At 40.6% G+C, this 21,888-nt stretch overlaps 1 protein-coding gene across 4 annotated transcripts in view; it reads left to right on the forward strand.

The window, feature by feature from the left end:
• Window positions 1–21,888, forward strand: part of robo3 (roundabout, axon guidance receptor, homolog 3 (Drosophila)) — a 172,167-nt gene that overhangs the window by 128,181 nt on the left and 22,098 nt on the right. For all 4 annotated transcript variants that reach the window (XM_086307900.1, XM_086307897.1, XM_086307898.1 and 1 more), the window contains exons 7-9: window positions 9,321–9,445; window positions 13,393–13,564; window positions 18,439–18,644. In XM_086307900.1, coding sequence (XP_086164026.1) covers window positions 9,321–9,445; window positions 13,393–13,564; window positions 18,439–18,644 — 503 coding nt within the window. The remainder of the gene's footprint in view (window positions 1–9,320; window positions 9,446–13,392; window positions 13,565–18,438; window positions 18,645–21,888) is intronic.

Genomic DNA, 21,888 nt, shown 5'->3' on the forward strand with positions numbered 1-21,888 from the left:
CATTTCCTGCTTTTTAAAAGCATTTTAAGTTGTTGTTTTTTTTAATTTTTTTGACCCTTTGTTGATGGTACGCTTTTCTGTGAAGCACTTTGGGATTTTTGACTTGAAAGGTGCTATACAAATAACATTTTACTTACTTACTCCTTGTTGTGCTGCAGGCTGGGAAGTGAACAAGGACTACCATCACCTGCTTCTGTCCCATACAGTGGAATTGGAGAGTCACCCAAATCTATTGTTTGTCACACAGTACTTGAAATCTGAAATCTTAGCAGTGCAACCAACACCACAAGTAGATTCAAGTTGTGTGGAAAATCCTTGCTGATTGTAGAGTTATTTTATCAGGGATAGCAGAAGGACTAATTCTGTATATTCCCACTAAAGGAATAGATCCAAATAGATTATCAGTCCAGTAATATCTGTATATATAGTTCCCCCATATCATGAAATTCAAGGAATTGACTAAACCTTTTGGAAATTTTTCATTAATATTTTTACTCTGGTCACGGCAGATGGCCCCGCCCCTCCCTGAGCCTGGTTCTACCGGAGGTTTCTTCCTGTTAAAAGGGAGTTTTTCCTTCCCACTGTCACCAAAGTGCTTGCTTACAGGGGGTCATGTGATTGTTGAGTTTTTCTCTGTATGTATTGTTGAGGGTCTACCTTACAATATAAAGTGCCTTGAGGTGACTGTTGCTGTGATTTGGAGCTGTACAAGTAAAACTGAATTGAATAAAAAGCTACAAATCCGAGCACGTTTGACTATTGGAGGAGCTCTGTGGGTTTGGAGGACATATGCTGATCACTTGCAGGAAACCTTTATAATGTTCGCTCCATCCAATTACATGCCCTTTATCTTATGGCATCATCTTATTGTTTTAGGAAGATTTGGCAAACTTATATAAATTTGCTAAATTTTCTAGACCTCCAGGGTTCCCATGTCAACGTTAATTAAACTCAACTTAAAGAATAAAGTTAAAACAAGTCAAATACCTCAAAATTAAACATTATTTCTGATCTGTAAGAGAACATTTACAACCATCCACAAACATTCAATGACACCAAGCAATTTACATGTAGACTAGACTTTCCTCCTTGAGTGTTGCATTTCTTTTCATAAAAGCTGTGGAAAGCTACGCTACAGCCTGATGTCTATTTTTACTTCCCTCTTGGCATATTAGCTTTGTTATCTGTTCTACAGTTCTGGCAGTATACGCAGCATACAAAAGAAGTCTGCAAGATCCTTTGAGTTCCTATCTTAAGTGTTGCATTCTGTATTTAGAAATTTCCCAATGTACCTCCCAGACACCGACAGCAACAGTTAGCAGTATGCGGTGCTTAATGTGTGCTGGCTCTGTGTTTCATAAAATTAGTAAATGAACATACCGTGGTATTTTAGAAGTCGAGTCAGTTTAAGGCACAGCAAAAATTAACTCACCAAAAAAAAAAAAACCCTGCATCTCTGAAAGTTAAATTATTATAAGAGTGACATGCAGGCATTGTTCCCTCTTGTTTTTCATCTATATTTCAGCTGCTCTGTTACAATCCATACTCCCATTTCAATCCCATTTGAGGATGCTAATGTATCTCCCTGCCCTAAATCTAAGGCTCAGTGTCATGCCGGGTGCACCCATTATTGCTAATTATTTATTACAGCTTCAGGCAATGTGCCGGCTTGCCTCCTCAAATCAAACACTGTTATTCTCTAGACACGGCTGTGTAGTGGGCCAAAAACAGCATTTTAATAGCTCAAATATTCCTAGTTGTCAGTGTATTTGGGTCAAAGTTACGGCGTTGTGTCAGGTGTGAGGAGAAAACGTTCAGGTGTTGACATGTTTTTGTTAAATACCCTGCTGAGAAGTGCACAAGCATATTTTTCTATGTGTTTTCATTACGTGTATGTGCACAAGCATGGATATGAATTACATAAGAAGTGAGCATTACACAGTGTTTCTTTAATATTTCAGGCCTTGCATCAGCTGCGACAGGAGGCCTGTCCTTGAGGTAACTGGAGAGTGGAGGCAGATGTTCCCATGTCACTTGCTGACAAAAACTAGGGGTGTATGTTTGGGCATTAACCTTTAGGGTTAGCAAAGGGCTGGAAGTTTGATCCCAGGACATGACCCTGACTAGCTCAGCCAAGACCCCCCATTAGCTGTAATTTATCCCGCAGTTGACACACGGATGTCCTCCTGCTGTGCGGAGGGGCCCGTGGTGGAAGCAGTTTTAAAAGTGCATAAGTTGTATACAAGGCATGAAATTAAGCTTGCACATGCACATCTGAGACAAGTGATTAGGGGGAGCAGGCGGGTCAGTGGGAGAGATTGGGAATGTTTCAGCTCTTCACACTCTGCTACTATTTATTTTTGTTTCTGCTGCTTTCTCCTCATCTGAGATAGTTAATGTCTGGAAACATTTCTCAAAGTATATGTTGGGCTGTGTTTGAACACAGGAGCTGACTTAAAAAAGCAACGTTTGTGAGTCCCAGCAATGTAACCAAACAAAGCTTTTTCCTCCCCCAGAACATCAGTCAGTGGAAGAAAATTTGAGGAAAAGACGTTATTTTATGTTTACTTCAGTATTCTAAGAAGGATATATGTAGTGGATTAGGAGTTTCTTTATTCTGGATTTTTTCCTTTCATGGAGAAACAGTAGAAGGACATTAGTTATTTATTCTGTCTTTCACTGTGACTGTTAAGTGTTTTTTACTGTTACTTTCTTCTCCGTTCCATAGGCTCTCCTCCTCCCCATCTTTCTCCTTCTTTGTGTTTCTCTCAAAGCTAATAGAGAGTCAGAATTAAAGTGAAGCAGGAGATCAGGTGGGAAGATGAGAAATCAATTAGGCCCGGTGCATCATTATGCATTCACACCCCCCTCTGTGGAGGAAGGACTGTCATTTTGCTACAGAATCAATAGAAATCAAAGATGCGTGTGTCTTTGTGGATGAACGCGTGCACACGCAGTGGCATGGTGCAGCAATGAGAAAGCGAGACAGCTTACCATTTATTTGCAGTCCCTTATCCCCCTTGCCCTCCATCTGTGTTCAAAGATGTCTGATGCTCAGAATCAGAATGGTGACCCACAAACCTGGATTCAAATTCAAATTTCAAATTCAAATTTTATTTGTCACGTACACAGTCATACACAGTACGATATGTAGTGAAATGCTTGGACAACTGCTCGTGACCTAAAGAAAACAAAAAAAGGAAAGGCTATGAATAAGATAGGAAATAAATATGCAAAATTAAAAAGGGTAAATTTAACTAGGAAGGAATAAAATATAAATTAAGGTTAAAAATGAAATAACTGTACAACACAAATTAGAATGAAGGGTAAATTTAACTGGGAAGAATAAGATAAAATATATAAATTAAAGTTGAAAATAAAATAACTGTACAACAAAATACACAATATAGAACTATATAAGAATGTATGAAAAAATCTAAATATAAATAAATATATACACAATAACAGCAGCTGTACAAGTATTAACTGGAAATGAAGAATATAGTGACCAGTGTTGTGCAAAAACAATGTCCAGAAAGTCCAGTGTGTGTGTAAGAACCATATGTGTGGGTCAGTACTGTGTGGTGGTGTGATTGAGAGACCGTATCGCCTGCGGGAAGAAGCTCCTCCTCAGTCTCTCTGTGTTGGTCTTCAGGGAGCGGAATCGCTTTCCTGACCTCAACAGAGAGAACAGTCTGTTGTTGGGATGGCTGAGGTCCTTCACGATCTTCCTGGCCTTGGTCCAGCACCGCCTGCTGTAGATTGAGTGCAGGTCAGGGAGCTCGGAGCGGATGGTGCGCTCAGCTGACCGCACAACCCTCTGTAGAGCTCGTCTGTCCTGCATGGTGCTGTTCCCGAACCAGGTTAAGATGTTTCCCGCCAGGATGCTCTCTATGGTGCACGAGTAAAAGTTCCTGAGCACCTTGGAGGGCAGTTGGAAGTCTCTCAAGCGTCTGAGGTGGTAGAGACGCTGTCGGGCCTTTTTCACCACGGTGTTGATGTGACAGGACCATGACAGGTCCTGCGTGATGTGAACTCCGAGGTATTTGAAGCTGTCCACTCTCTCCACTGGGCACTCGTTGATGACGGGGGTCTGGTAGTTCCTCTCCTGCTTAGTGCTGAAGTCCACTATCAGCTCCTTTGTCTTACTGACGTTTAGAAGGAGGTTGTTCCTCTGGCACCAGTTCTCCAGATTCCTAATCTCCTTCAGGTAGGCCGTCTCGTTGTTATCAGAGATCAGGCCCACCACGACGGTGTCGTCAGCAAACTTGATGATGGTGGTGGAGCTGGTAGTGGCCACACAGTCATATGTGTACAAAGAGTACAGCAGGGGGCTCAGAACACACCCCTGGGGGGCTCCAGTGCTGACAGTGGTGGAGGCTGAGACATGTCCGCCCATCCTTACTGCCTGTGGTCTGCCAGTTAGGAAGTTGGAGATCCACTGACACATAGATGAGCTGAGTCCCAGATGCTCCAGCTTGGTGGTGAGTGTGGAGGGAATTATGGTATTAAATGCAGAGCTGTAGTCTATGAAGAGCATTTTAACATAATTCCCCCTTCTAGTGTCCAAGTGAGTGAGTGATGTGTGGAGGAGATGAGAGATGGCATCGTCTGTGGAACGATTTGGACGGTAAGCGAACTGTAGTGGGTCCAGTGTGTCTGGTAGTGAAGAAATGATGAAGTCTCTGACCAGGCGTTCAAAGCACTTCATCACTACTGAGGTGAGGGCTACAGGGCGATAGTCATTGAGAGAAGCAGGGTGGGGTTTCTTCGGGACAGGAACAATGATGGAGTCTTTGAAGCATGTGGGGATCACCGACTGAGATAAAGAGATGTTGAATATCTCAGTGAACACAGGAGCTAGCTGGTATGCGCAGTCTCTTAGGATACGACCTGGGATGCCGTCTGGTCCTGCTGCTTTCCTGGTGTTCACTCTCTTGAAGGCTCTCCTTACTTCATGCTCGGAGATGACGAGCACGTTTCCGGTGCTGGCAGTATCTTCCTGTCTGCAGCCGTTAGCGCCGCTAACACTAGCATTGTTGGAGACCTTAGCTGCAGCCTCGAAGCGAGCATAGAAAGTGTTCAGCTCGTCTGCCAGAGTCACGGCCGCGTTCGTCATACCGGTTGTTGGTGCTTTATAGTCCGTTATTGTCCTTAGTCCCCGCCACAGGCTCCTAGAGTCACTCTGTTGGAGTTGTGACTCTAGTTTCCTCCCGTAGCGCTGCTTCGCCTCTTTCACCGCCCTCCGCACGTTATATGACGCGGCTTTGTACGGGTCCATGTCCCCCGTCATGAGTCCCGTGTTGTAGGCAGCGGTGCGGGATCTCAGAGCGTCGCGGATGGTTTTATCCACCCACGGCTTCTGGTTGGGAAACGTTGTGATAGTCTTTGTCTCCACGGTATCATCCGCTAGTTTCCCGATGAATCCCACAACCGCTTCCGTAAACACGTTGACGTCATCGTCGGAGCTGTTTCTGAACATGCCCCAGTCTGCGTCATCGAGTGCGTCCTGTAACGCGGCCACCGATTGATCCGTCCAGCGCGCGACCTTCCTCTGAACCGGAACTTCCTGTTTCAGCCTTTGTTTATATTTTGGCATGAGGAAGATGGCGGCGTGATCAGATTTGCCAAACGGGGGGCGGGATTGTGCCTTGTAGCCGTCCTTGACCGTAGTGTAGCAGTGGTCCAGTGTCCTTTCACCCCTGGTGGGGCAGGTGATGTGTTGATAAAAGTTCGGCGCTGCGCGTTTGAGGTTGGCGCTATTAAAGTCCCCCATCACAATAAGCGCAGCGTCCCGGTGTTGTGTCTGGTGCTGTGTGAGTGCCTCATGCAGCTCGCATAAGGCGGTGACCGTGTCCGCTTGTGGTGGAATATAAACGGCACTTACAATGACCGATGTAAATTCCCGAGGTAGATAAAAAGGACGACACATGATGGACAGTAGTTCCAGATTTGGTGTGCAGGAGCGTGTGAGAGGAACAACGTTCGCACTGTTGCACCAGTTGTTGTTCACCATTAAACACACGCCGCCTCCCCTTGACTTCCCCGAGTCCCGTGTCCTGTCCATGCGGTGAACCGAGAAGAACTCGGCCGGCTGGATGGCGTGGTCCGGCACCGCTGGGTTCAGCCATGTCTCGGTGAAGCAGAGGAGATTGCAGTCCCGAATGTCTCTCTGGAACTTTATCCTGGCCCTGAGGTCGTCAAGCTTGTTCTCCAGTGACTGGACGTTGGCGAGCAGGATGCTAGGCAGAGGTGTGCGGTGTGCACGAGCTCTCAGCCTGTTCCTGACGCCGGCTCGCTTCCCTCTAGGCCGCCGCCGCTTCCCTTTGTTCTCCCTCGAGATCTCACTCGGCCAGCTCGGATCCGGAGTTAAAAACTTCGAATTGTGAGTACATTGTAAACCAATAGAAACAAGAGTGTCACTGTCATACCTAATGTACCCAATGGTGATGATTTTGCCGATTTAGAAACGCTGAAAACTAACTTAAAAAACAAAGACAAAGAAAAAGTGGTCGGAGCAGTCGTGACGGCAGCCGACCTCACCGGCGCCATCTTAACCGTGGATTCAGGCTCCTGTGGTGTCTGGGCTGACCTTTTTGATGGGCTGTTTGCTGTAGTGTGGGATAAACAGTCAAGCCATCTAGATTAGGCAATAACCATCAATTTATCAAACACAAAAAGCCAAACAAATCAAGGACTGTTATGGTCGCTCGTGGTAGACACAGCTAGGTACTCGACTGAAAACCTGCAGATTCTCTCATTAAAGTCACATTCTGTTTTCCTTTTTGTATCTGATAAATGTAGTAGATATATTGAAATGGAGAATGAGAGTGGGTGGATAGTTTTCATTTATTGTCTGTTATAAGTGCCGATATTGATATATCAGGAAATGACTAATATTGGCCAATATATCAGCCCTGCAGATGAAGACAGAATGTCATTAAATCGATAAATATATGGGCTTTCACATAAAAATGTATAAAAACAAGACAAATGTTCTCTTTTTCAATTGTTCAGATTAGCATGTGTGGCTAACATGTCTGGTTGAATGAATTTACAAAGCTTAAGCAGTGGTTTTGCTAATAGCCACCTTCATTTTTCATGTATATTTTTAATATAACGGTCAAAATTTTTATTAGAGCTCTGATTTGATTTATTATGTATATTTAATAAGTTTTTAAAAATCAGTTTTATTAGTCCTGTTTTTCTGAGTCCAGAAAACATGTGGTCACCACAGGACAGTCACACTACAGGCATGATTTTATAGAATATCATCCACTATTGGAGATTAAACAACAGAAAGTATTTAAAATGGGCTTAGCCCTAAACATCTGCAGCAGTAATATTAATTCATATAACAGTGGTGGGGAACTACCACATGTCAGCTTATAGTAACTATATAGTAAAATAGTAAATATTTATTTAACTCCAGAAGTAATAATATTTTATAATTCTTTAATAATAATAATAATAAAAATAATACATTTTATTTATATGTGCCTTTAAAGACCCTCGAGGTACAATAAAATAAAAACACAAGGTAAACAAAAAATGAAAACAAGTATGAAAGTATAAAAGCTAAATAAGGTAAAATAGAGTAAGGTGGAGTCATGATGAAGGGTATGCAATTCTAAATAGATGGGTTTTAAGACACAGTTCAAAAGTAGAGAGAGAGTTTGTAGTCCGGAGATCTGGTGGGAGTGCATCCAAAGCCTCGGGGCAGAACAACTAAAGGCTCTGAGTCTTATGGTAGTCAGGCGAGCAGGTGGAGCAGACAAAAGGGAAGCTGGAGAAGAGCGGAGGGTACGAGGGGGTGAGTACATATGGAGAACATCAGATAAATATGGAGGAGCGAGGTTATGAAGCGCTTTGAAAGTAAGAAACAGGATCTTGAAATTGACACGGAGGTGAATTAGAAGCCAATGGTGTTATATGTTCAGTAGATCTCATTCTGGATATAATACGAGCAGCTGTATTTTGAACTAACTGCAGTTTATGGAGAGATTTACGAGGTAAACCATAGAGAAGAGAGTTAATCTAAACGAGATGTGATAAGAGCATTGACAAGTATGGCGGTACTGTTAGCATATATAAAGGAATTAAAAGAGGCAGCACAAAAAGGGCACGTTTCAATCTGGCTAAATTTGTCACCTAATGCCACTGAATAATCCAAGAAAAATACGGCATTTTATTCTGTGTTACTATGCATTGCATTTAATCGCCTGTCAATTAAATAAAGTCCTAACCACTAAGGCAGTGCGTATGGTATTCTTATAACATTGAGTTGATGCTCAACACAAGCATAAAGTTATGAAGTTATGATTTGTTTAATCACACAGAGCAGGGCTGCCCTACCAGTTAACCGTGTTTGCCAGATGATGTTAGCTACAGTAGCTATGTTTAGCTCATGCATCAAAGGTTTAGTTAATATTACGTGAGCTAATGTGGCTAATGTGCCCAGCTGTTTCTTTGGATTAAAATGAATTCATTTGAAAATAAATGTTTTAATGTAACAAAAAACTTTAATGCATTATCTCAGCTAGAACCATGATTTCTGCCTGAGTCACGTCAGGTAGATTTTCAGTGGTGGTAAAGCTTCCCATGAGCCCACCACATTTCATGATGACATCAAACTGCATCTTTTAGTATTGCTTTGATTCTCAGACCCCGAGAGAAATGACATTGTGGGTTTAATGTCATTTCTCTACTGTCTTTGTTTACTGTCACTGTCTCTAAAATATTTTATTCTCTTGTGCCTTGACTGTTTGAAAGCTGTCATGGAATCAGGCGTTAGTGTTTATTGATGATTTGACTGTTGATAGAAATGCATGTAATGAATTTTGAAGTGTATAGTGCTAATTGAGTTTCTCAAAAGAAATGGGATGTTCTTCAACGGCCAAATCAGTCGCCTGATCTCAACCCAACAGAGCATGCTTTTGCATTATTAAATACAAAACCAAATGCAGAAAGACCCACAAACAAGCAACAAGCAGGTGGCTACAGTAAAGGCCACTCAAGGCTCAAGACAGGAAACACAACATTTGGTGAAGTCAGTGGGTTCTAGGCTCCAGGTATAGCCTTCAGGTGTATTTACATTTAAATTTATGTTTATGAAAATGGGGGGCTGTGTGTAAAAGTTGTTGTAATTCTTAAGTAGTTCATGCAAAACTTTTGTTAAATGTCTTGAATTAGAATAACTTTTGTGAATTAATGTTATGAATTCATTTTTTCAATGTCTGTACTTCAGTCACATGTTGATAAAATAATGGCACATAATGACTGGATTTCAAGATTTTTTTTTTCTGAATTATGTGCTGCAGTGCCTCCTCAGATTGTGGTTCGACCGCGGGACCAGATCACAACTCCAGGTCGTACCGTAACCTTCCTCTGTGGCACCAAAGGAAACCCTCCGCCAGCCGTCTTCTGGCAAAAAGAAGGCAGCCAGGTGGGAAACGTTCCATGATTTTGTTTACAGTAGTTATGAAACATACTCTAATGAGTCTTTATTATAAAGATTTAATAGGCTTGTTTATGTACAGTTTATGTAAAGTCAAAACATTAGCTGTTTTCCACATTTCAGTACCAGTACTGGCCCCCAAACATCACAAAGCCTTTAATTACCAAGTACATACAGACCTTTACTTTTAACTCCAAGGGATTTGGTGCTAACAGTACTATGTGCATTTTTAAAACCTTTTTCTTTCAAAAAAGTTGATTTTAAGCTATCTGAAAATGTGCTGCACAATAACATCAGCATAAAATAAAGAAAAACCTACAGGTGAATTGCATCATCACAAGCAGGGCTCTGGTAAAGAGGGAAACAGTAAACTCTCATATTGTAATGTGCTATAGATACATTACTTTTTCTTATATTTATTTTACCCAATTTAAAGTAAATCCCAATATAACTTCACACAACTTTTACATTTTTTAAATTTAAAAGAACACCTGACGAGATTAAAAAAGTGCTTTAAATGAGCCTTTATAGGATTTTAATTACCAACTCTGTTTGCATGCCACTTTGCTACATGTGCTTTGAAGAGAGCCAACATTTCCCTTCCTTGTCATGGTCTCTGCTTTTATCATCCTTCGCTGTGTGCTGTAGTTTACTGCCAGAGTGACTCTCTCTCTCACACACACACACACACACACTCACACTTACACTTTCCCATCATCCACACAGTGTATTATTTACCAAAGACCTGCACGTTTTCAGATGTATTGAGACGTGTATGTGTTTGTGGGAGAGAGTCACCCTGTGATAAGCATTGCAGCCTGTTGGAATGCACTGAAAGGCCTGATGAGACTGCGTGGGTGCCTGTAGCTTGGCTTCCAGGTACAGATTAGGGAAACAGGGGGTGGCAGGGTAGGATGGAGAATGTGTGGGAGAGGGAGAACGAGTGTGGAGGAGAGAGATAAAGCAGAGAAAGCATGGAAGACAAGGAGAAGGAAGAGAAGAAGAATGTGGGTAGCTTGTTCGAAATTTTGGCCCCGCTTTCAGTGAAATGCTGAGATTTTTACTGGGTTTACACAGTGATATATGACAAAGAAAAGTAGAAATGAAGGGACGTGTTTGTCATTTATTATTGCACAATAACACAGGCTAAGTGTCTAAGGCTCATTGTGAATCAACCTGTTCTCACTCTATATGCTATCACAGCACCGGTTACCTTGTATTGCAATGCGTATATATACTTTTTTTAACTGATCACCTGAGAAAGATACCATGTGATCACAGGAAGATGTCCTTTTTGTAAAAGAATGCATTTGAACTCTACGGATAATCTTTTTCTAAACCTAATGAAGTACTTTTGGCCCCCAAATCTAATCAAACATGACAACAAAAGTACTTATTATATTGTATCTCATACAAGGAGTGCAGAATTATTAGGCAAGTTGTATTTTTGAGGAATAATTTTATTATTGAACAACAACCATGTTCTCAGTGAACCCAAAAAACTCATTAATATCAAAGCTGAATGTTTTTGGAAGTAGTTTTTAGTTTTAGCTATTTTAGGGGGATATCTGTGTGTGCAGGTGACTATTACTGTGCATAATTATTAGGCAACTTAACAAAAAACAAATATATACCCATTTCAATGATTTATTTTTACCAGTGAAACCAATATAACATCTCCACATTCACAAATATACATTTCTGACATTCAAAAACAAAACAAAAACAAATCAGCGACCAATATAGCCACCTTTCTTTGCAAGGACACTCAAAAGCCTGCCATCCATGGATTCTGTCAGTGTTTTGATCTGTTCACCATCAACATTGCGTGCAGCAGCAACCACAGCCTCCCAGACACTGCTCAGAGAGGTGTACTGTTTTCCCTCCTTGTAAATCTCACATTTGATGATGGACCACAGGTTCTCAATGGGTTCAGATCAGGTGAACAAGGTGGCCATGTCATTAGTTTTTCTTCTTTTATACCCTTTCTTGCCAGCCACGCTGTGGAGTACTTGGACGCGTGTGATGGAGCATTGTCCTGCATGAAAATCATGTTTTTCTTGAAGGATGCAGACTTCTTCCTGTACCACTGCTTGAAGAAGGTGTCTTCCAGAAACTGGCAGTAGGACTGGAAGTTGAGCTTGACTCCATCCTCAACCCGAAAAGGCCCCACAAGCTCATCTTTGATGATACCAGCCCAAACCAGTACTCCACCTCCACCTTGCTGGCGTCTGAGTCGGACTGGAGCTCTCTGCCCTTTACCAATCCAGCCACGGGCCCATCCATCTGGCCCATCAAGACTCACTCTCATTTCATCAGTCCATAAAACCTTAGAAAAATCAGTCTTGAGATATTTCTTGGCCCAGTCTTGACGTTTCAGCTTGTGTGTCTTGTTCAGTGGTGGTCGTCTTTCAGCCTTTCTTACCTTGGCCATGTCTCTGAGTATTGCACACCTTGTGCTTTTGGGCACTCCAGTGATGTTGCAGCTCTGAAATATGGCCAAACTGGTGGCAAGTGGCATCTTGGCAGCTGCACGCTTGACTTTTCTCAGTTCATGGGCAGTTATTTTGCGCCTTGGTTTTTCCACACGCTTCTTGCGACCCTGTTGACCATTTTGAATGAAACGCTTGATTGTTCGATGATCACGCTTCAGAAGCTTTGCAAATTTGAGACTGCTGCATCCCTCTGCAAGATATCTCACTATTTTTGACTTTTCTGAGCCTGTCAAGTCCTTCTTTTGACCCATTTTGCCAAAGGAAAGGACGTTGCCTAATAATTATGCACACCTGATATAGGGTGTTGATGTCATTAGACCACACCCCTTCTCATTACAGAGATGCACATCACCTAATGTGCTTAATTGGTAGTAGGCTTTCGAGCCTATACAGCTTGGAGTAAGACAACATGCATGAAGAGGATGATGTGGACAAAATACTCATTTGCCTAATAATTCTGCACTCCCTGTATTTGATATTTGATACTTCATTATTTGGTAGTATGACTTGGTTCTGAGACCTCCGGACCTTTCTTGACATTTTGTCGCATTTTCATGAGAAATGGGGAGCATGGGAGCTTTTCCCCCTTCCCACCCTGTTTGTCGGCGGCAGCTCAAAATATGTGCATCCAACCTTACTGCACAAGAAGATGAATTCTGATTTTTTTATGCCCTATATCATATTTTTGAGTCATCGGCTAATGTGCAGAGCTTGACTTTTTCACCTGCCTGAGCAGAAAAAAAGCAGAATTACAATTAAAATTAAAATTAAAACAGAAATAGCAGCATGGTGGTTAGCACTGTTGTCTCACAGCTAGCAAGTCTTGAGTTCACCAGCAGGCCAAGGTCTTTCTGTGTGGAGTTTGCATATTCTCCCTGTGTTTGCATGGGTTCTCTCCGGGCACTCTGGCTTCCTCCCACAGTCCAAAGACATGCATTTAGTGGGGAAAGGTTAACTGGAAACTCTAAATTGCCTATAGGTGCAAATGAGGGTATGAATGTGAGTGCAAATGGTTGTCTGTTTCTATCTGTTATCCCTGCAACAGACTGTGTTAGACCTGTCCAGGGTAAACCCTGCCTCTCGCCCTGAGGCTCCAGCACAAGGCTCCAAATACCTTTCAAACTTCTCAGCTTGTCCTTCACTCATTTTCAGTCCAGTCCTTGTACTCGAGTATTTTCAGAGAACTCTTCATATGTTAAGCCAGTTAACACTGACATATGAATCATAAAAATGGCACATAATGCATGAGATGAAGCAGTTTTGTGTCCATGCAAAACAGGCAACTTGGAAAAGATCCTATTTAAATTGTGTTTTTAAGACACTTCGCATAAAATTGTTGAATGGTTGCTTGATAGTTTCACAACTTGCCATTTTAATGTTGGCCCTGTTTCAGCCCACATAAAATAATGAAACGACTCCTGTGGTCATTTTCTTCTCCAGATCTTGCTGTTCCCTGTCCAGGAGCCATCACAGTCAGGACGATTCACAGTGTCACTGAGTGGTGAGCTGACCATCAATGATGTCCAAGTTGAAGACTCTGGCTATTACATCTGCCAGGCCATCAGCGTGGCTGGAAGCATCCTGACCAAAGCCCTGCTCGAGGTAGAAAGTGGTGAGTATAGAAATATGAGATCATAGCTCACAGTATAAACAAATTAAACTTAATGGTGCTAACATTAAAACGACAGCTAAATTATATATGGAGAAAAACTAGACTATCTCAATCCTTTCATATTGATTCAGTCTCCATTTTCTGTTCAAAATCAGTGTTTTTCTTGACATCATAACAATCACTGTCCTACAAAGTAATATAATTAGAAAACCTATATGCTTTCCAAGAAAATGTAGCTGTGAGAGGACACGACTGAACAAAAGAGCAGCAGAAATTGACATATGGTAACTGTGCACATATCACTGACACTTGTGCATCCAGTTTAACCCAATACTTTAAGAACTCTGAGGAAAAAAAGTGCTGAAGTTAACAATGTGTCATATTTGACGTTGTCTTGTTACATTGTTTTCAGATTCTGATTTGATTAATCATTCTTCACGACCATGCCCCACATGTGCACCAGTAGAAGTACGAAAAAGTTGTCATCCATCTTAAATTAAACATCCTTTTTTCCCAAATAAACAAACAGCAGGAGCCCTATCTGATGTAATCAAAAGGGACATATGATGATAGTTCTATGCAAATAACCTTGCTGCAACATATGCTCTCCTCGCTGCATCCTTTCCAGTGTGGCAGTAAACAGGGATTTTGTTCAGCTCCATCTAGACTAACTCCTGTGTTGGGTGTGTTCACATTTCCAGTTTAGCTTCAGTTAGCTGATGATATCAGAGCTTTCGACGGCTCAGAATACAAATGAGGGTATACAACGTGACTGTGGGCCAGTGGTAATTAGTAAGGTTCTATTTTGGGGTATCATGTTGTGGGTTTGTGTTCAACTTGTTCCACTTCTATTTATAAATGTGCAGGAATTTACTTGGCTTATCTAAACTGATCATAACTCAGTTGCTAGTTGGCAACACATGTGCCATTCTGTTTACATTTGAGCTTGAGCCTACAGCCGTGCAGCTGTGGAGCACACCCATATATGACTATGACTTTCTCTGAGATCACCGTCTATGGCTTCAACACAGATGTAATGAGGCAGTGTGATAATTTGCAGGTGACAGACCCACATGCAAACTCCCAAGGCTGACTGAATATTTATATATATATATTTTTGTTAAGGTCAGATGCCAAGGACAAAATTCACAAAGGAAACCAAACAAGTCCAGACGCCCCAAGAATAACTGAGAAAGCATGAGAGAGATTATGCAAAATGAGACAGGACTATTTATACGCACACTGAGGCCAGTCAGGGGGAATGGACGCAGCTGGGGAAAACATAACATGAGTGTAGTCTGGATAACAATAGTAGTGGAGAAGCAACACAAACGGAAATGAAAATTAAATTTTGCAAGCACAGCTGTCAACTTGTCAAACTAAAATTTAACAACAACTAAAGGCTCCAAATACTAAGATCCAAATATGATAAACAAAAATTCTAAAGAGATACAAGAACCTAAACGTTAATAATAAATTCCATAAATACTCAACTGGAAGTGAAAGACGGAAACGCTCAGCCTGATATAATTATGATGATAATCATTACAAACCACACAGGCAAGGAGGACTTAAAAATAACACAGTCCAAAACAAACCCTCAAATCAATGGAAAATTTAACTCAAACTATTTATAAAAATGTGAGCTCATTTTTATCTCCTCTTCCTGTAAGCTTCTTCCCCTTCACCACACCTTTGACAATAAAACCTTCTGTTATCTCTCATTTTGAGACAATGAATCAGTGAAGCTGTTCAGCACACGTCTTCATTTCAAAGAGTCAAAAGGGTGTGAGAATCAATTTGCCTGCATGCATAGCCACACATCCACATTCCCAAAAGTGGCCTCGTAGATGAGGGAGATTTGAGTCTAATAATCTAATCTAACCTAATCTAATGACTTTAGCTTTCATTGCTGGATGAGATGGAGATATAAAGTACATGCTTGTCAGTATTTTGTCTTTAACAAACCAACTCATGAAATATTCAACAGATAAATTATGCAATTAAATATTCTTTAAATAATATCTATACTTTAACTGGTTTAAAGTTATTGAAAATATCTTACGTTGCATGGTTACCTAAAGACATTTAAAATCCAATATAAAAATTCATTCAGCCACTACTCGGTGCGATGCAGCGGTCCATGACTGACAGGAGGTCACTCTAGCCACACATTCCTGCCTGAGACAAATCTGTGCCATTGATTTGCATGTTGAAGTGGAGCAGCAGCAGAGAAAGGTAACCTGAGAGCCTTTGGCAGTAAATGTTCTCTTATAGTGATACTTTACATTCCACATGAGAGAAAATGTGGTTTCATGGGTCAGTATGAACATCTGTAACCCCGAGATTACACACGCTTGACTTTAGTGTGTTTTTCTCTGTGACTTTGGTTTCATTATAACTGCTTTCAGAAACCAAAGTAGACCTCAGAGAGAAATATCACCTACAGCTGGCACTGTAATATAAACGAAGACAAACCCTGTTGATGAGGCATTTTCTCCTGGTCGAAGGTCACCTTTAAATGACAATATTTGATGTTACATTTATTTTGAAAGAATTCATATCAAATAAGAGACAACATGCATTGTCCATTATTGAGAATCATAATTCTGTGTTAGCCTGTGACAATATCCTGCATATTCACTATTCCAAACTTTATCTGTTTTCAAAAAGCTTATCAGGTTATCAGATCAGAGAAATCATGTTGGCATAGGGTGTCACAGTTTGCACTGGCAGACTGTGTGGAGAGAGGAGGAGGACCTAAATGCAGACATTTAGAGCGAATCTATAATTTAACAAAGGGCGATCCGTTTATTTGTGGCTGGGAAAAAGGTACAAAAAAAAAGACAGATTAACACTAAGGCAAAACTAATTAGAGCTAAACTGTGAGAAACTAAATGCTAAACACAAGAGACCAAGAACATAAAACCCTGAACATGATGAAAACCTGGAAACATGGAGGCATGGAAACATGACATGAACTCAACAGACCAACAGACAAGGAATGAATGAAAACACACAGATTAAATGCACACAGGAGGTGATCAGGGGAAGTGGAAACACATGGGGAAACAGCTGATTAGAATAAATATAATGACACTACAGGGGAAGTGAAACCAAACACAATGAACATGGAACACCAGCCCTCTTCAGAATAAAACGGGAAGCATAATGAGATGCAGACATGCCATTACGAGCTTGACAACATAGGACACGCAGACATGAAACACATGAAGGGCGAGGGAGACTTAAACACATGAAGGGCGAGGGAGACTTAAACACAGGGGTGAAGACACAAGGAGAATCTAATAAGCAATAAAGTATGGCAGGGCAACATCGGGCAAAATAGAAATGAACTTAGATAAGCTGATGAACATCAAAATAGAATAAAACTCAAAGTGCTGGGTCAAATGACCCAGGATCGGAACACACAGACTCTGAATAGAGCCAGCCAGCCTAAAACCAGGAACTCTCATGTTGTCAGGTGATAGTGCAAACAACTGCTTCACCATTCTCACAGTGCCTTAATTGCCTCTTGGGGATAAATAAAGTCTTTCTGATTCTTTCTGATGAAAAACCCCATATAATGTCACATCAGATTACTTGGAAAAAATTTAAGCAAAAAATTTAAGCTATCTAAAGCAAAATTAGATCTAATTTTTATTTTTAATGTAATGGCATCTTTGGAAATTTCAATAGTTGTGTTTGTTTGTCTTGCTGCTTAGAAGATCTATACCAGTCTCTTGTGTCAATGGTGATGATGATGAAGCCAATGAAAAGTGTGGATTCACCTTAGTTTACTACTAAACTGCAGTACTGTGTGTGGTTCTGGAAACTTTTTCTTGTCGAATTGCCACAAATCTAACAAAGACTCTAGACCCAAAACTCAACATTTACTAATAATGTCGTCATAGTAACCTCTTGACAAGTAAATAATAATAATACTGTTTGAAATCTCTGTAATATTTGTTGTTTGTTGATTTGGTGTGTTGTTGGACGAGTCTGGCAACGCATCAAAATTATTTGGACATCTGAGAATAGTAATTTTTACTTTTTGAAAGGCTCCGTCAAAAGATTGTTCTTTCACAGATCCTCTACACGTAAAAGTATAAAGAGCTTGCAACACCAGTAATTATAGTAGTTTTATTGAACACTGAAACAAACTTATATGTCCGTCTCATTGTCTTAGACATGACTATCTGTAGATTTCTACTTTCTGCAGAACACAGAGACAGACAGTGATAGATCACAAAGATCCTTTGAATAATGACAATAAACTTTCTGCTACTTTCGTGATGGTAGGCAGTGGGACAGTTTATGAAGTTTGTTTTCTGAAGTTTCAACTGCTATAATATTGTGGTTTTTGGTGCAAGAAGTGAAGCTAGGTTAATAAATTAATAAACTGGATTGATAGACTATTGGCCTGATGAAATACCCGCTAATTATTGGTTATATTAAGTATCACACAGAAAAACCAGGGGAAATTGTGAAATTGAAGGCACCAATACCACAAACATGGTCAAGAGGTTAAGTTCTAGCCGGCTTTATAAGCTTTCACCTGTCAGTCAAGCAACTGTGTCCGCAATTTGAAATCAAGTGTTTAACTTTTAAAAAATCCCTCTGGAATTATTTTTACAGACCTATAAAAATACTTTTTCTTCTGTTAAATTGAGCATTTTACCCAGGGAGCAAAATCTTAGGTGTCATTACATATAAAATGATTTAGATGTTTGCGTCCTTTCGAATACTTTCTAGGCTTTTGATCATTTGCATTTATGCTAGATAAAGTGTAGTGGTGCAAACGCTTCAGTACAGTGAAGTAATCACCTTTGGTTCAAATCCCATCCTTATGTGAATGTTCTATGTTCCTACAGCACCTTCAGACCGGGTCCCTCCCATCATCCGCCAAGGACCAGCCAATCACACATTAGCTCCTGGATCCATGGCTCAGTTACACTGTCACATCATGGGCAACCCCATGCCCAGCATACAATGGGAAAAAGATGGCCAAAGGATCCTGGGAAATGATGGTCGAATCAGCTTGATGGAAAATGGAACTTTTCAGATCACCAACCTCCAGGTACTGGAATAAGACTCATACTCTTACATTCATTTGCTGTTTAATAACAATGCAAATATAGTGCGTTTCATTTTTTTCCAATCCCATGTTAACGAAGCCGTTTGCTTTTTAAACTCGCGGCTTTTCTATGATGACATTCAGCAGTGTGTATTTTATAGTCCCTGTAATCCCACCACACTCATTAAAATGTATCCACTGTCTGCATGTATCAGTATTAGCACATCAAACATGATGTAGTTTACAGAAGATAAACCTAATCCAAGAGATAAAACAACAGCTTTAATTCCAGGAAAGTATGAAGCATTTAAACAGAGGACAATTTTACGGTTGACTCAGACGATGAGTTTTTATGAGCGGAGGAGAGGTGGGGAACATTGAGGTGTGATCAACATAACAATGAGCGTGTGAGGCCATTAGCGGTCGTTAGCGCCGTCTTACTCCATGCTAATGAAATCTATTCTGCCCAGAATTCCCTCCTGGGTACGAAGCAGCACCTGAGGTCACCGCAGCCTCGAAGAGACTCGAGGAGGCGTGCGCATTAATTGATTGTGGGTTCTCAATGATTAACGATCGCTGAGACTTGTAATTAAATCCTCAATGCATCAGTACAAGTGAGGACTGGATGAATAAAAGAGAGGGCTAGAAACTGAGAAACAGGGGTGAGGGAGAGGATAGAAGCAGAAATAGCTGAGACTCAGAGGCCTAAAGTACATTTTAAGATGCATTTGTGTCATGGTGGAATAAAAGGAAATGTCTTGACAGCTGAGAGCACCATCTTGGAAGTGCTCAGCCTTTGGAACTCATTTGAAGCTGTCAGACAGCATGTTGAAGTTCTCATCAGACTTCAATTCATTTTGATCTGGAACATCAAAACCAATGGTATTTATGGCCTAAGACTGCAGGAACAAGATCACAGAATTACACATAAAAATTATTCATTTTGAAATGTTGTTCCATAAACTTAAGAAGATGCCTTGTCAGTGATGTCATACATTTTTTTGTGGAGTCCATCACTAACACAAGGAATCAAGACCCAGAGTCATGTCGAAATCCATCGTCTGTGTTGCTGTACAGGCAAGTGGTTTGAGCTGTAATGACGGTAGAAAAAATCCCAAAATACAGTCATCCAAGCAGCTCTCCTGCTGTGAACTAACGTCCTTTCATTTAGTACACAGGCTCGTCATCTTATAATATTAATTTGTAGAGAATTTACCTGTAGAGTCGATAAAGTGCATTGAAAAGAAAGTTGTTTCATTTTGATTATGTTAGCATGACAGCATGTGAATATTTAACCCAGCTGTCACTAAACAGGATGTAGATCTGATATATAATATGTTTTATAGGTCTTTGGTAACGAACTAAAGGTCTGGGTAAATGTTTAACCCAGTAATGGTTAAGTAATCCAGGATTTTTGCTTATGAAAGTAGATATCTTGACATTTCGGCAACAAATACAAAGACAAAATAATTATTTTGACATTGAAGTTTGGATTTAAAAAAAAACACATTTTGTATTGGACACTAAAATTTTAGTAGCAGATCATTCAGATCACATACGTTGTGAGATGGGATTCAGTAGGTGCCCACCCACACCCACACTGGAACCACCGACAAGAGTTTTTGACATGCTTTGAGCCATACTCCCTCTCAGTGTCTCAGAAAAACCCAATAACTTTTCATTCTGTTCTATTTACATGCTGCCTAATAATGTGTTTAAAAGATGCCATTGTGACAGGAAGTAATGCTATTTGTTACATCATAGCTTCATTGCTACATTGATAATCCATCAGCTATAAAGATATTTCATTCATTGCCACAAATGTCAACACATTTTATCAACATAGTCCAGTTCCATCAAATGTCCCATAAATGAAATGCAGTCGTTTTGAAAGGAACGTGTTACTGATGATGATGATGATGATGATGATGATGATGAAAAACAGAACAGGGGACATATCAGCTCTGGGTGCTGCAGCACCTGCCACTGTATATCTCAGGGGACTCAGCTATAAGTCTTCTCATGTAGGCTAACCAAGTGACACACACTGTGGTTAAACATCCATTTGACCCATGGCATAGGATTATAAGAGATTCAATTCAAATAAAGTCTTTTAGATAATCCCCAAAGTTTGATTCTCTTCATCTGGACGCAGCGTTTTCAGTGGGAGAAACGTTTCGTTACTCATCCAAGTGACTTCTTCAGTCTCAGCTGACTGCAGGTTTCCCCAACCTTATAAACAGTACATTTGCATAATGACTGAAACCAGCCCACTGAAGGAACAATGGGCTGGGAGGTCATTTCCTTCATCATTATTATATTATTATCATTAATATGCAAATTCCCATGCCCATAGAAGTCACCTGGATGAGTGAGAAAACGTTTCTCCCACTGAAAACGCTGCATCCAGATGAAGAGAATCAAACTTTGGGGATTTACTTACCTGGATGATTGAGCATGCATCAAGATGTTTTAGATAATGGGACTAAACTGCTTTGTTGTTGGTGATATTTTTTATTATACAAGGATTGGCTGTGGACAATGTGTCAAAGCAATGAAAAGAAGTTGCTAAGAAACAGATTTTCTTTTTCTTAATAATATATGTTAAAATAGGTAAAGGCAAATGTTTACAATGCTTTTTCAGTGATTGATTTTTTTTTTGTTGCCATCTACACTGACAGTTGTTAAACCTGGGGTAGTTTAAAAGATTCATAATGCTCATTTTAAAAAGCTCTTCTATGAATTAGCTCTAAAGTCTAAACATATTAAATACCAAAATAAGCATAACCTTTAAAATGGACAAACAATGAAATCAGACATTTAACTCAGTATAAATAAGTCAATTTCCGCTGTGCCCCTGGAGTAGGACAGATGGTCTGTTTGTTCCTTGTACCCTGGCAATGAGGAGATGCCATTATCCTGGGATCTCTGCCAGACACACTCTATCGTTGTCCGTCACTTTGGTGCCAAGACTCCCAGGCCAGACGGGACGTGTATGTGTGTGTGTATGGCGCTGCTAAATCGTAGCAGGCCGTGGGGTACGTTATAGGGGCTACTAATGTTAGATAAATAAGGAAGCGAAACAGGTGAAGGCCAACAAAGCCTGGGGAGTGTGAGAAGGACTACATGGACACAGCTAAACAGATTTCTGGGAGTAATCAGATTAAAGCAGGAAATCAAATTCCTATGTTGACTTTAAATCCCGGCATACACGCGTTATAGTTGATAATCAGATTTTCCTTCTGCA

Source organism: Aulonocara sp. 'chitande type north' Nkhata Bay, linkage group LG10, assembly GCF_057382095.1.
Source record: "Aulonocara sp. 'chitande type north' Nkhata Bay isolate Kocher_YH1m ecotype deep benthic linkage group LG10, A_spYH_male_GT1.1, whole genome shotgun sequence".
NCBI classification, from domain to species: Eukaryota; Metazoa; Chordata; class Actinopteri; order Cichliformes; family Cichlidae; genus Aulonocara; species Aulonocara sp. 'chitande type north' Nkhata Bay.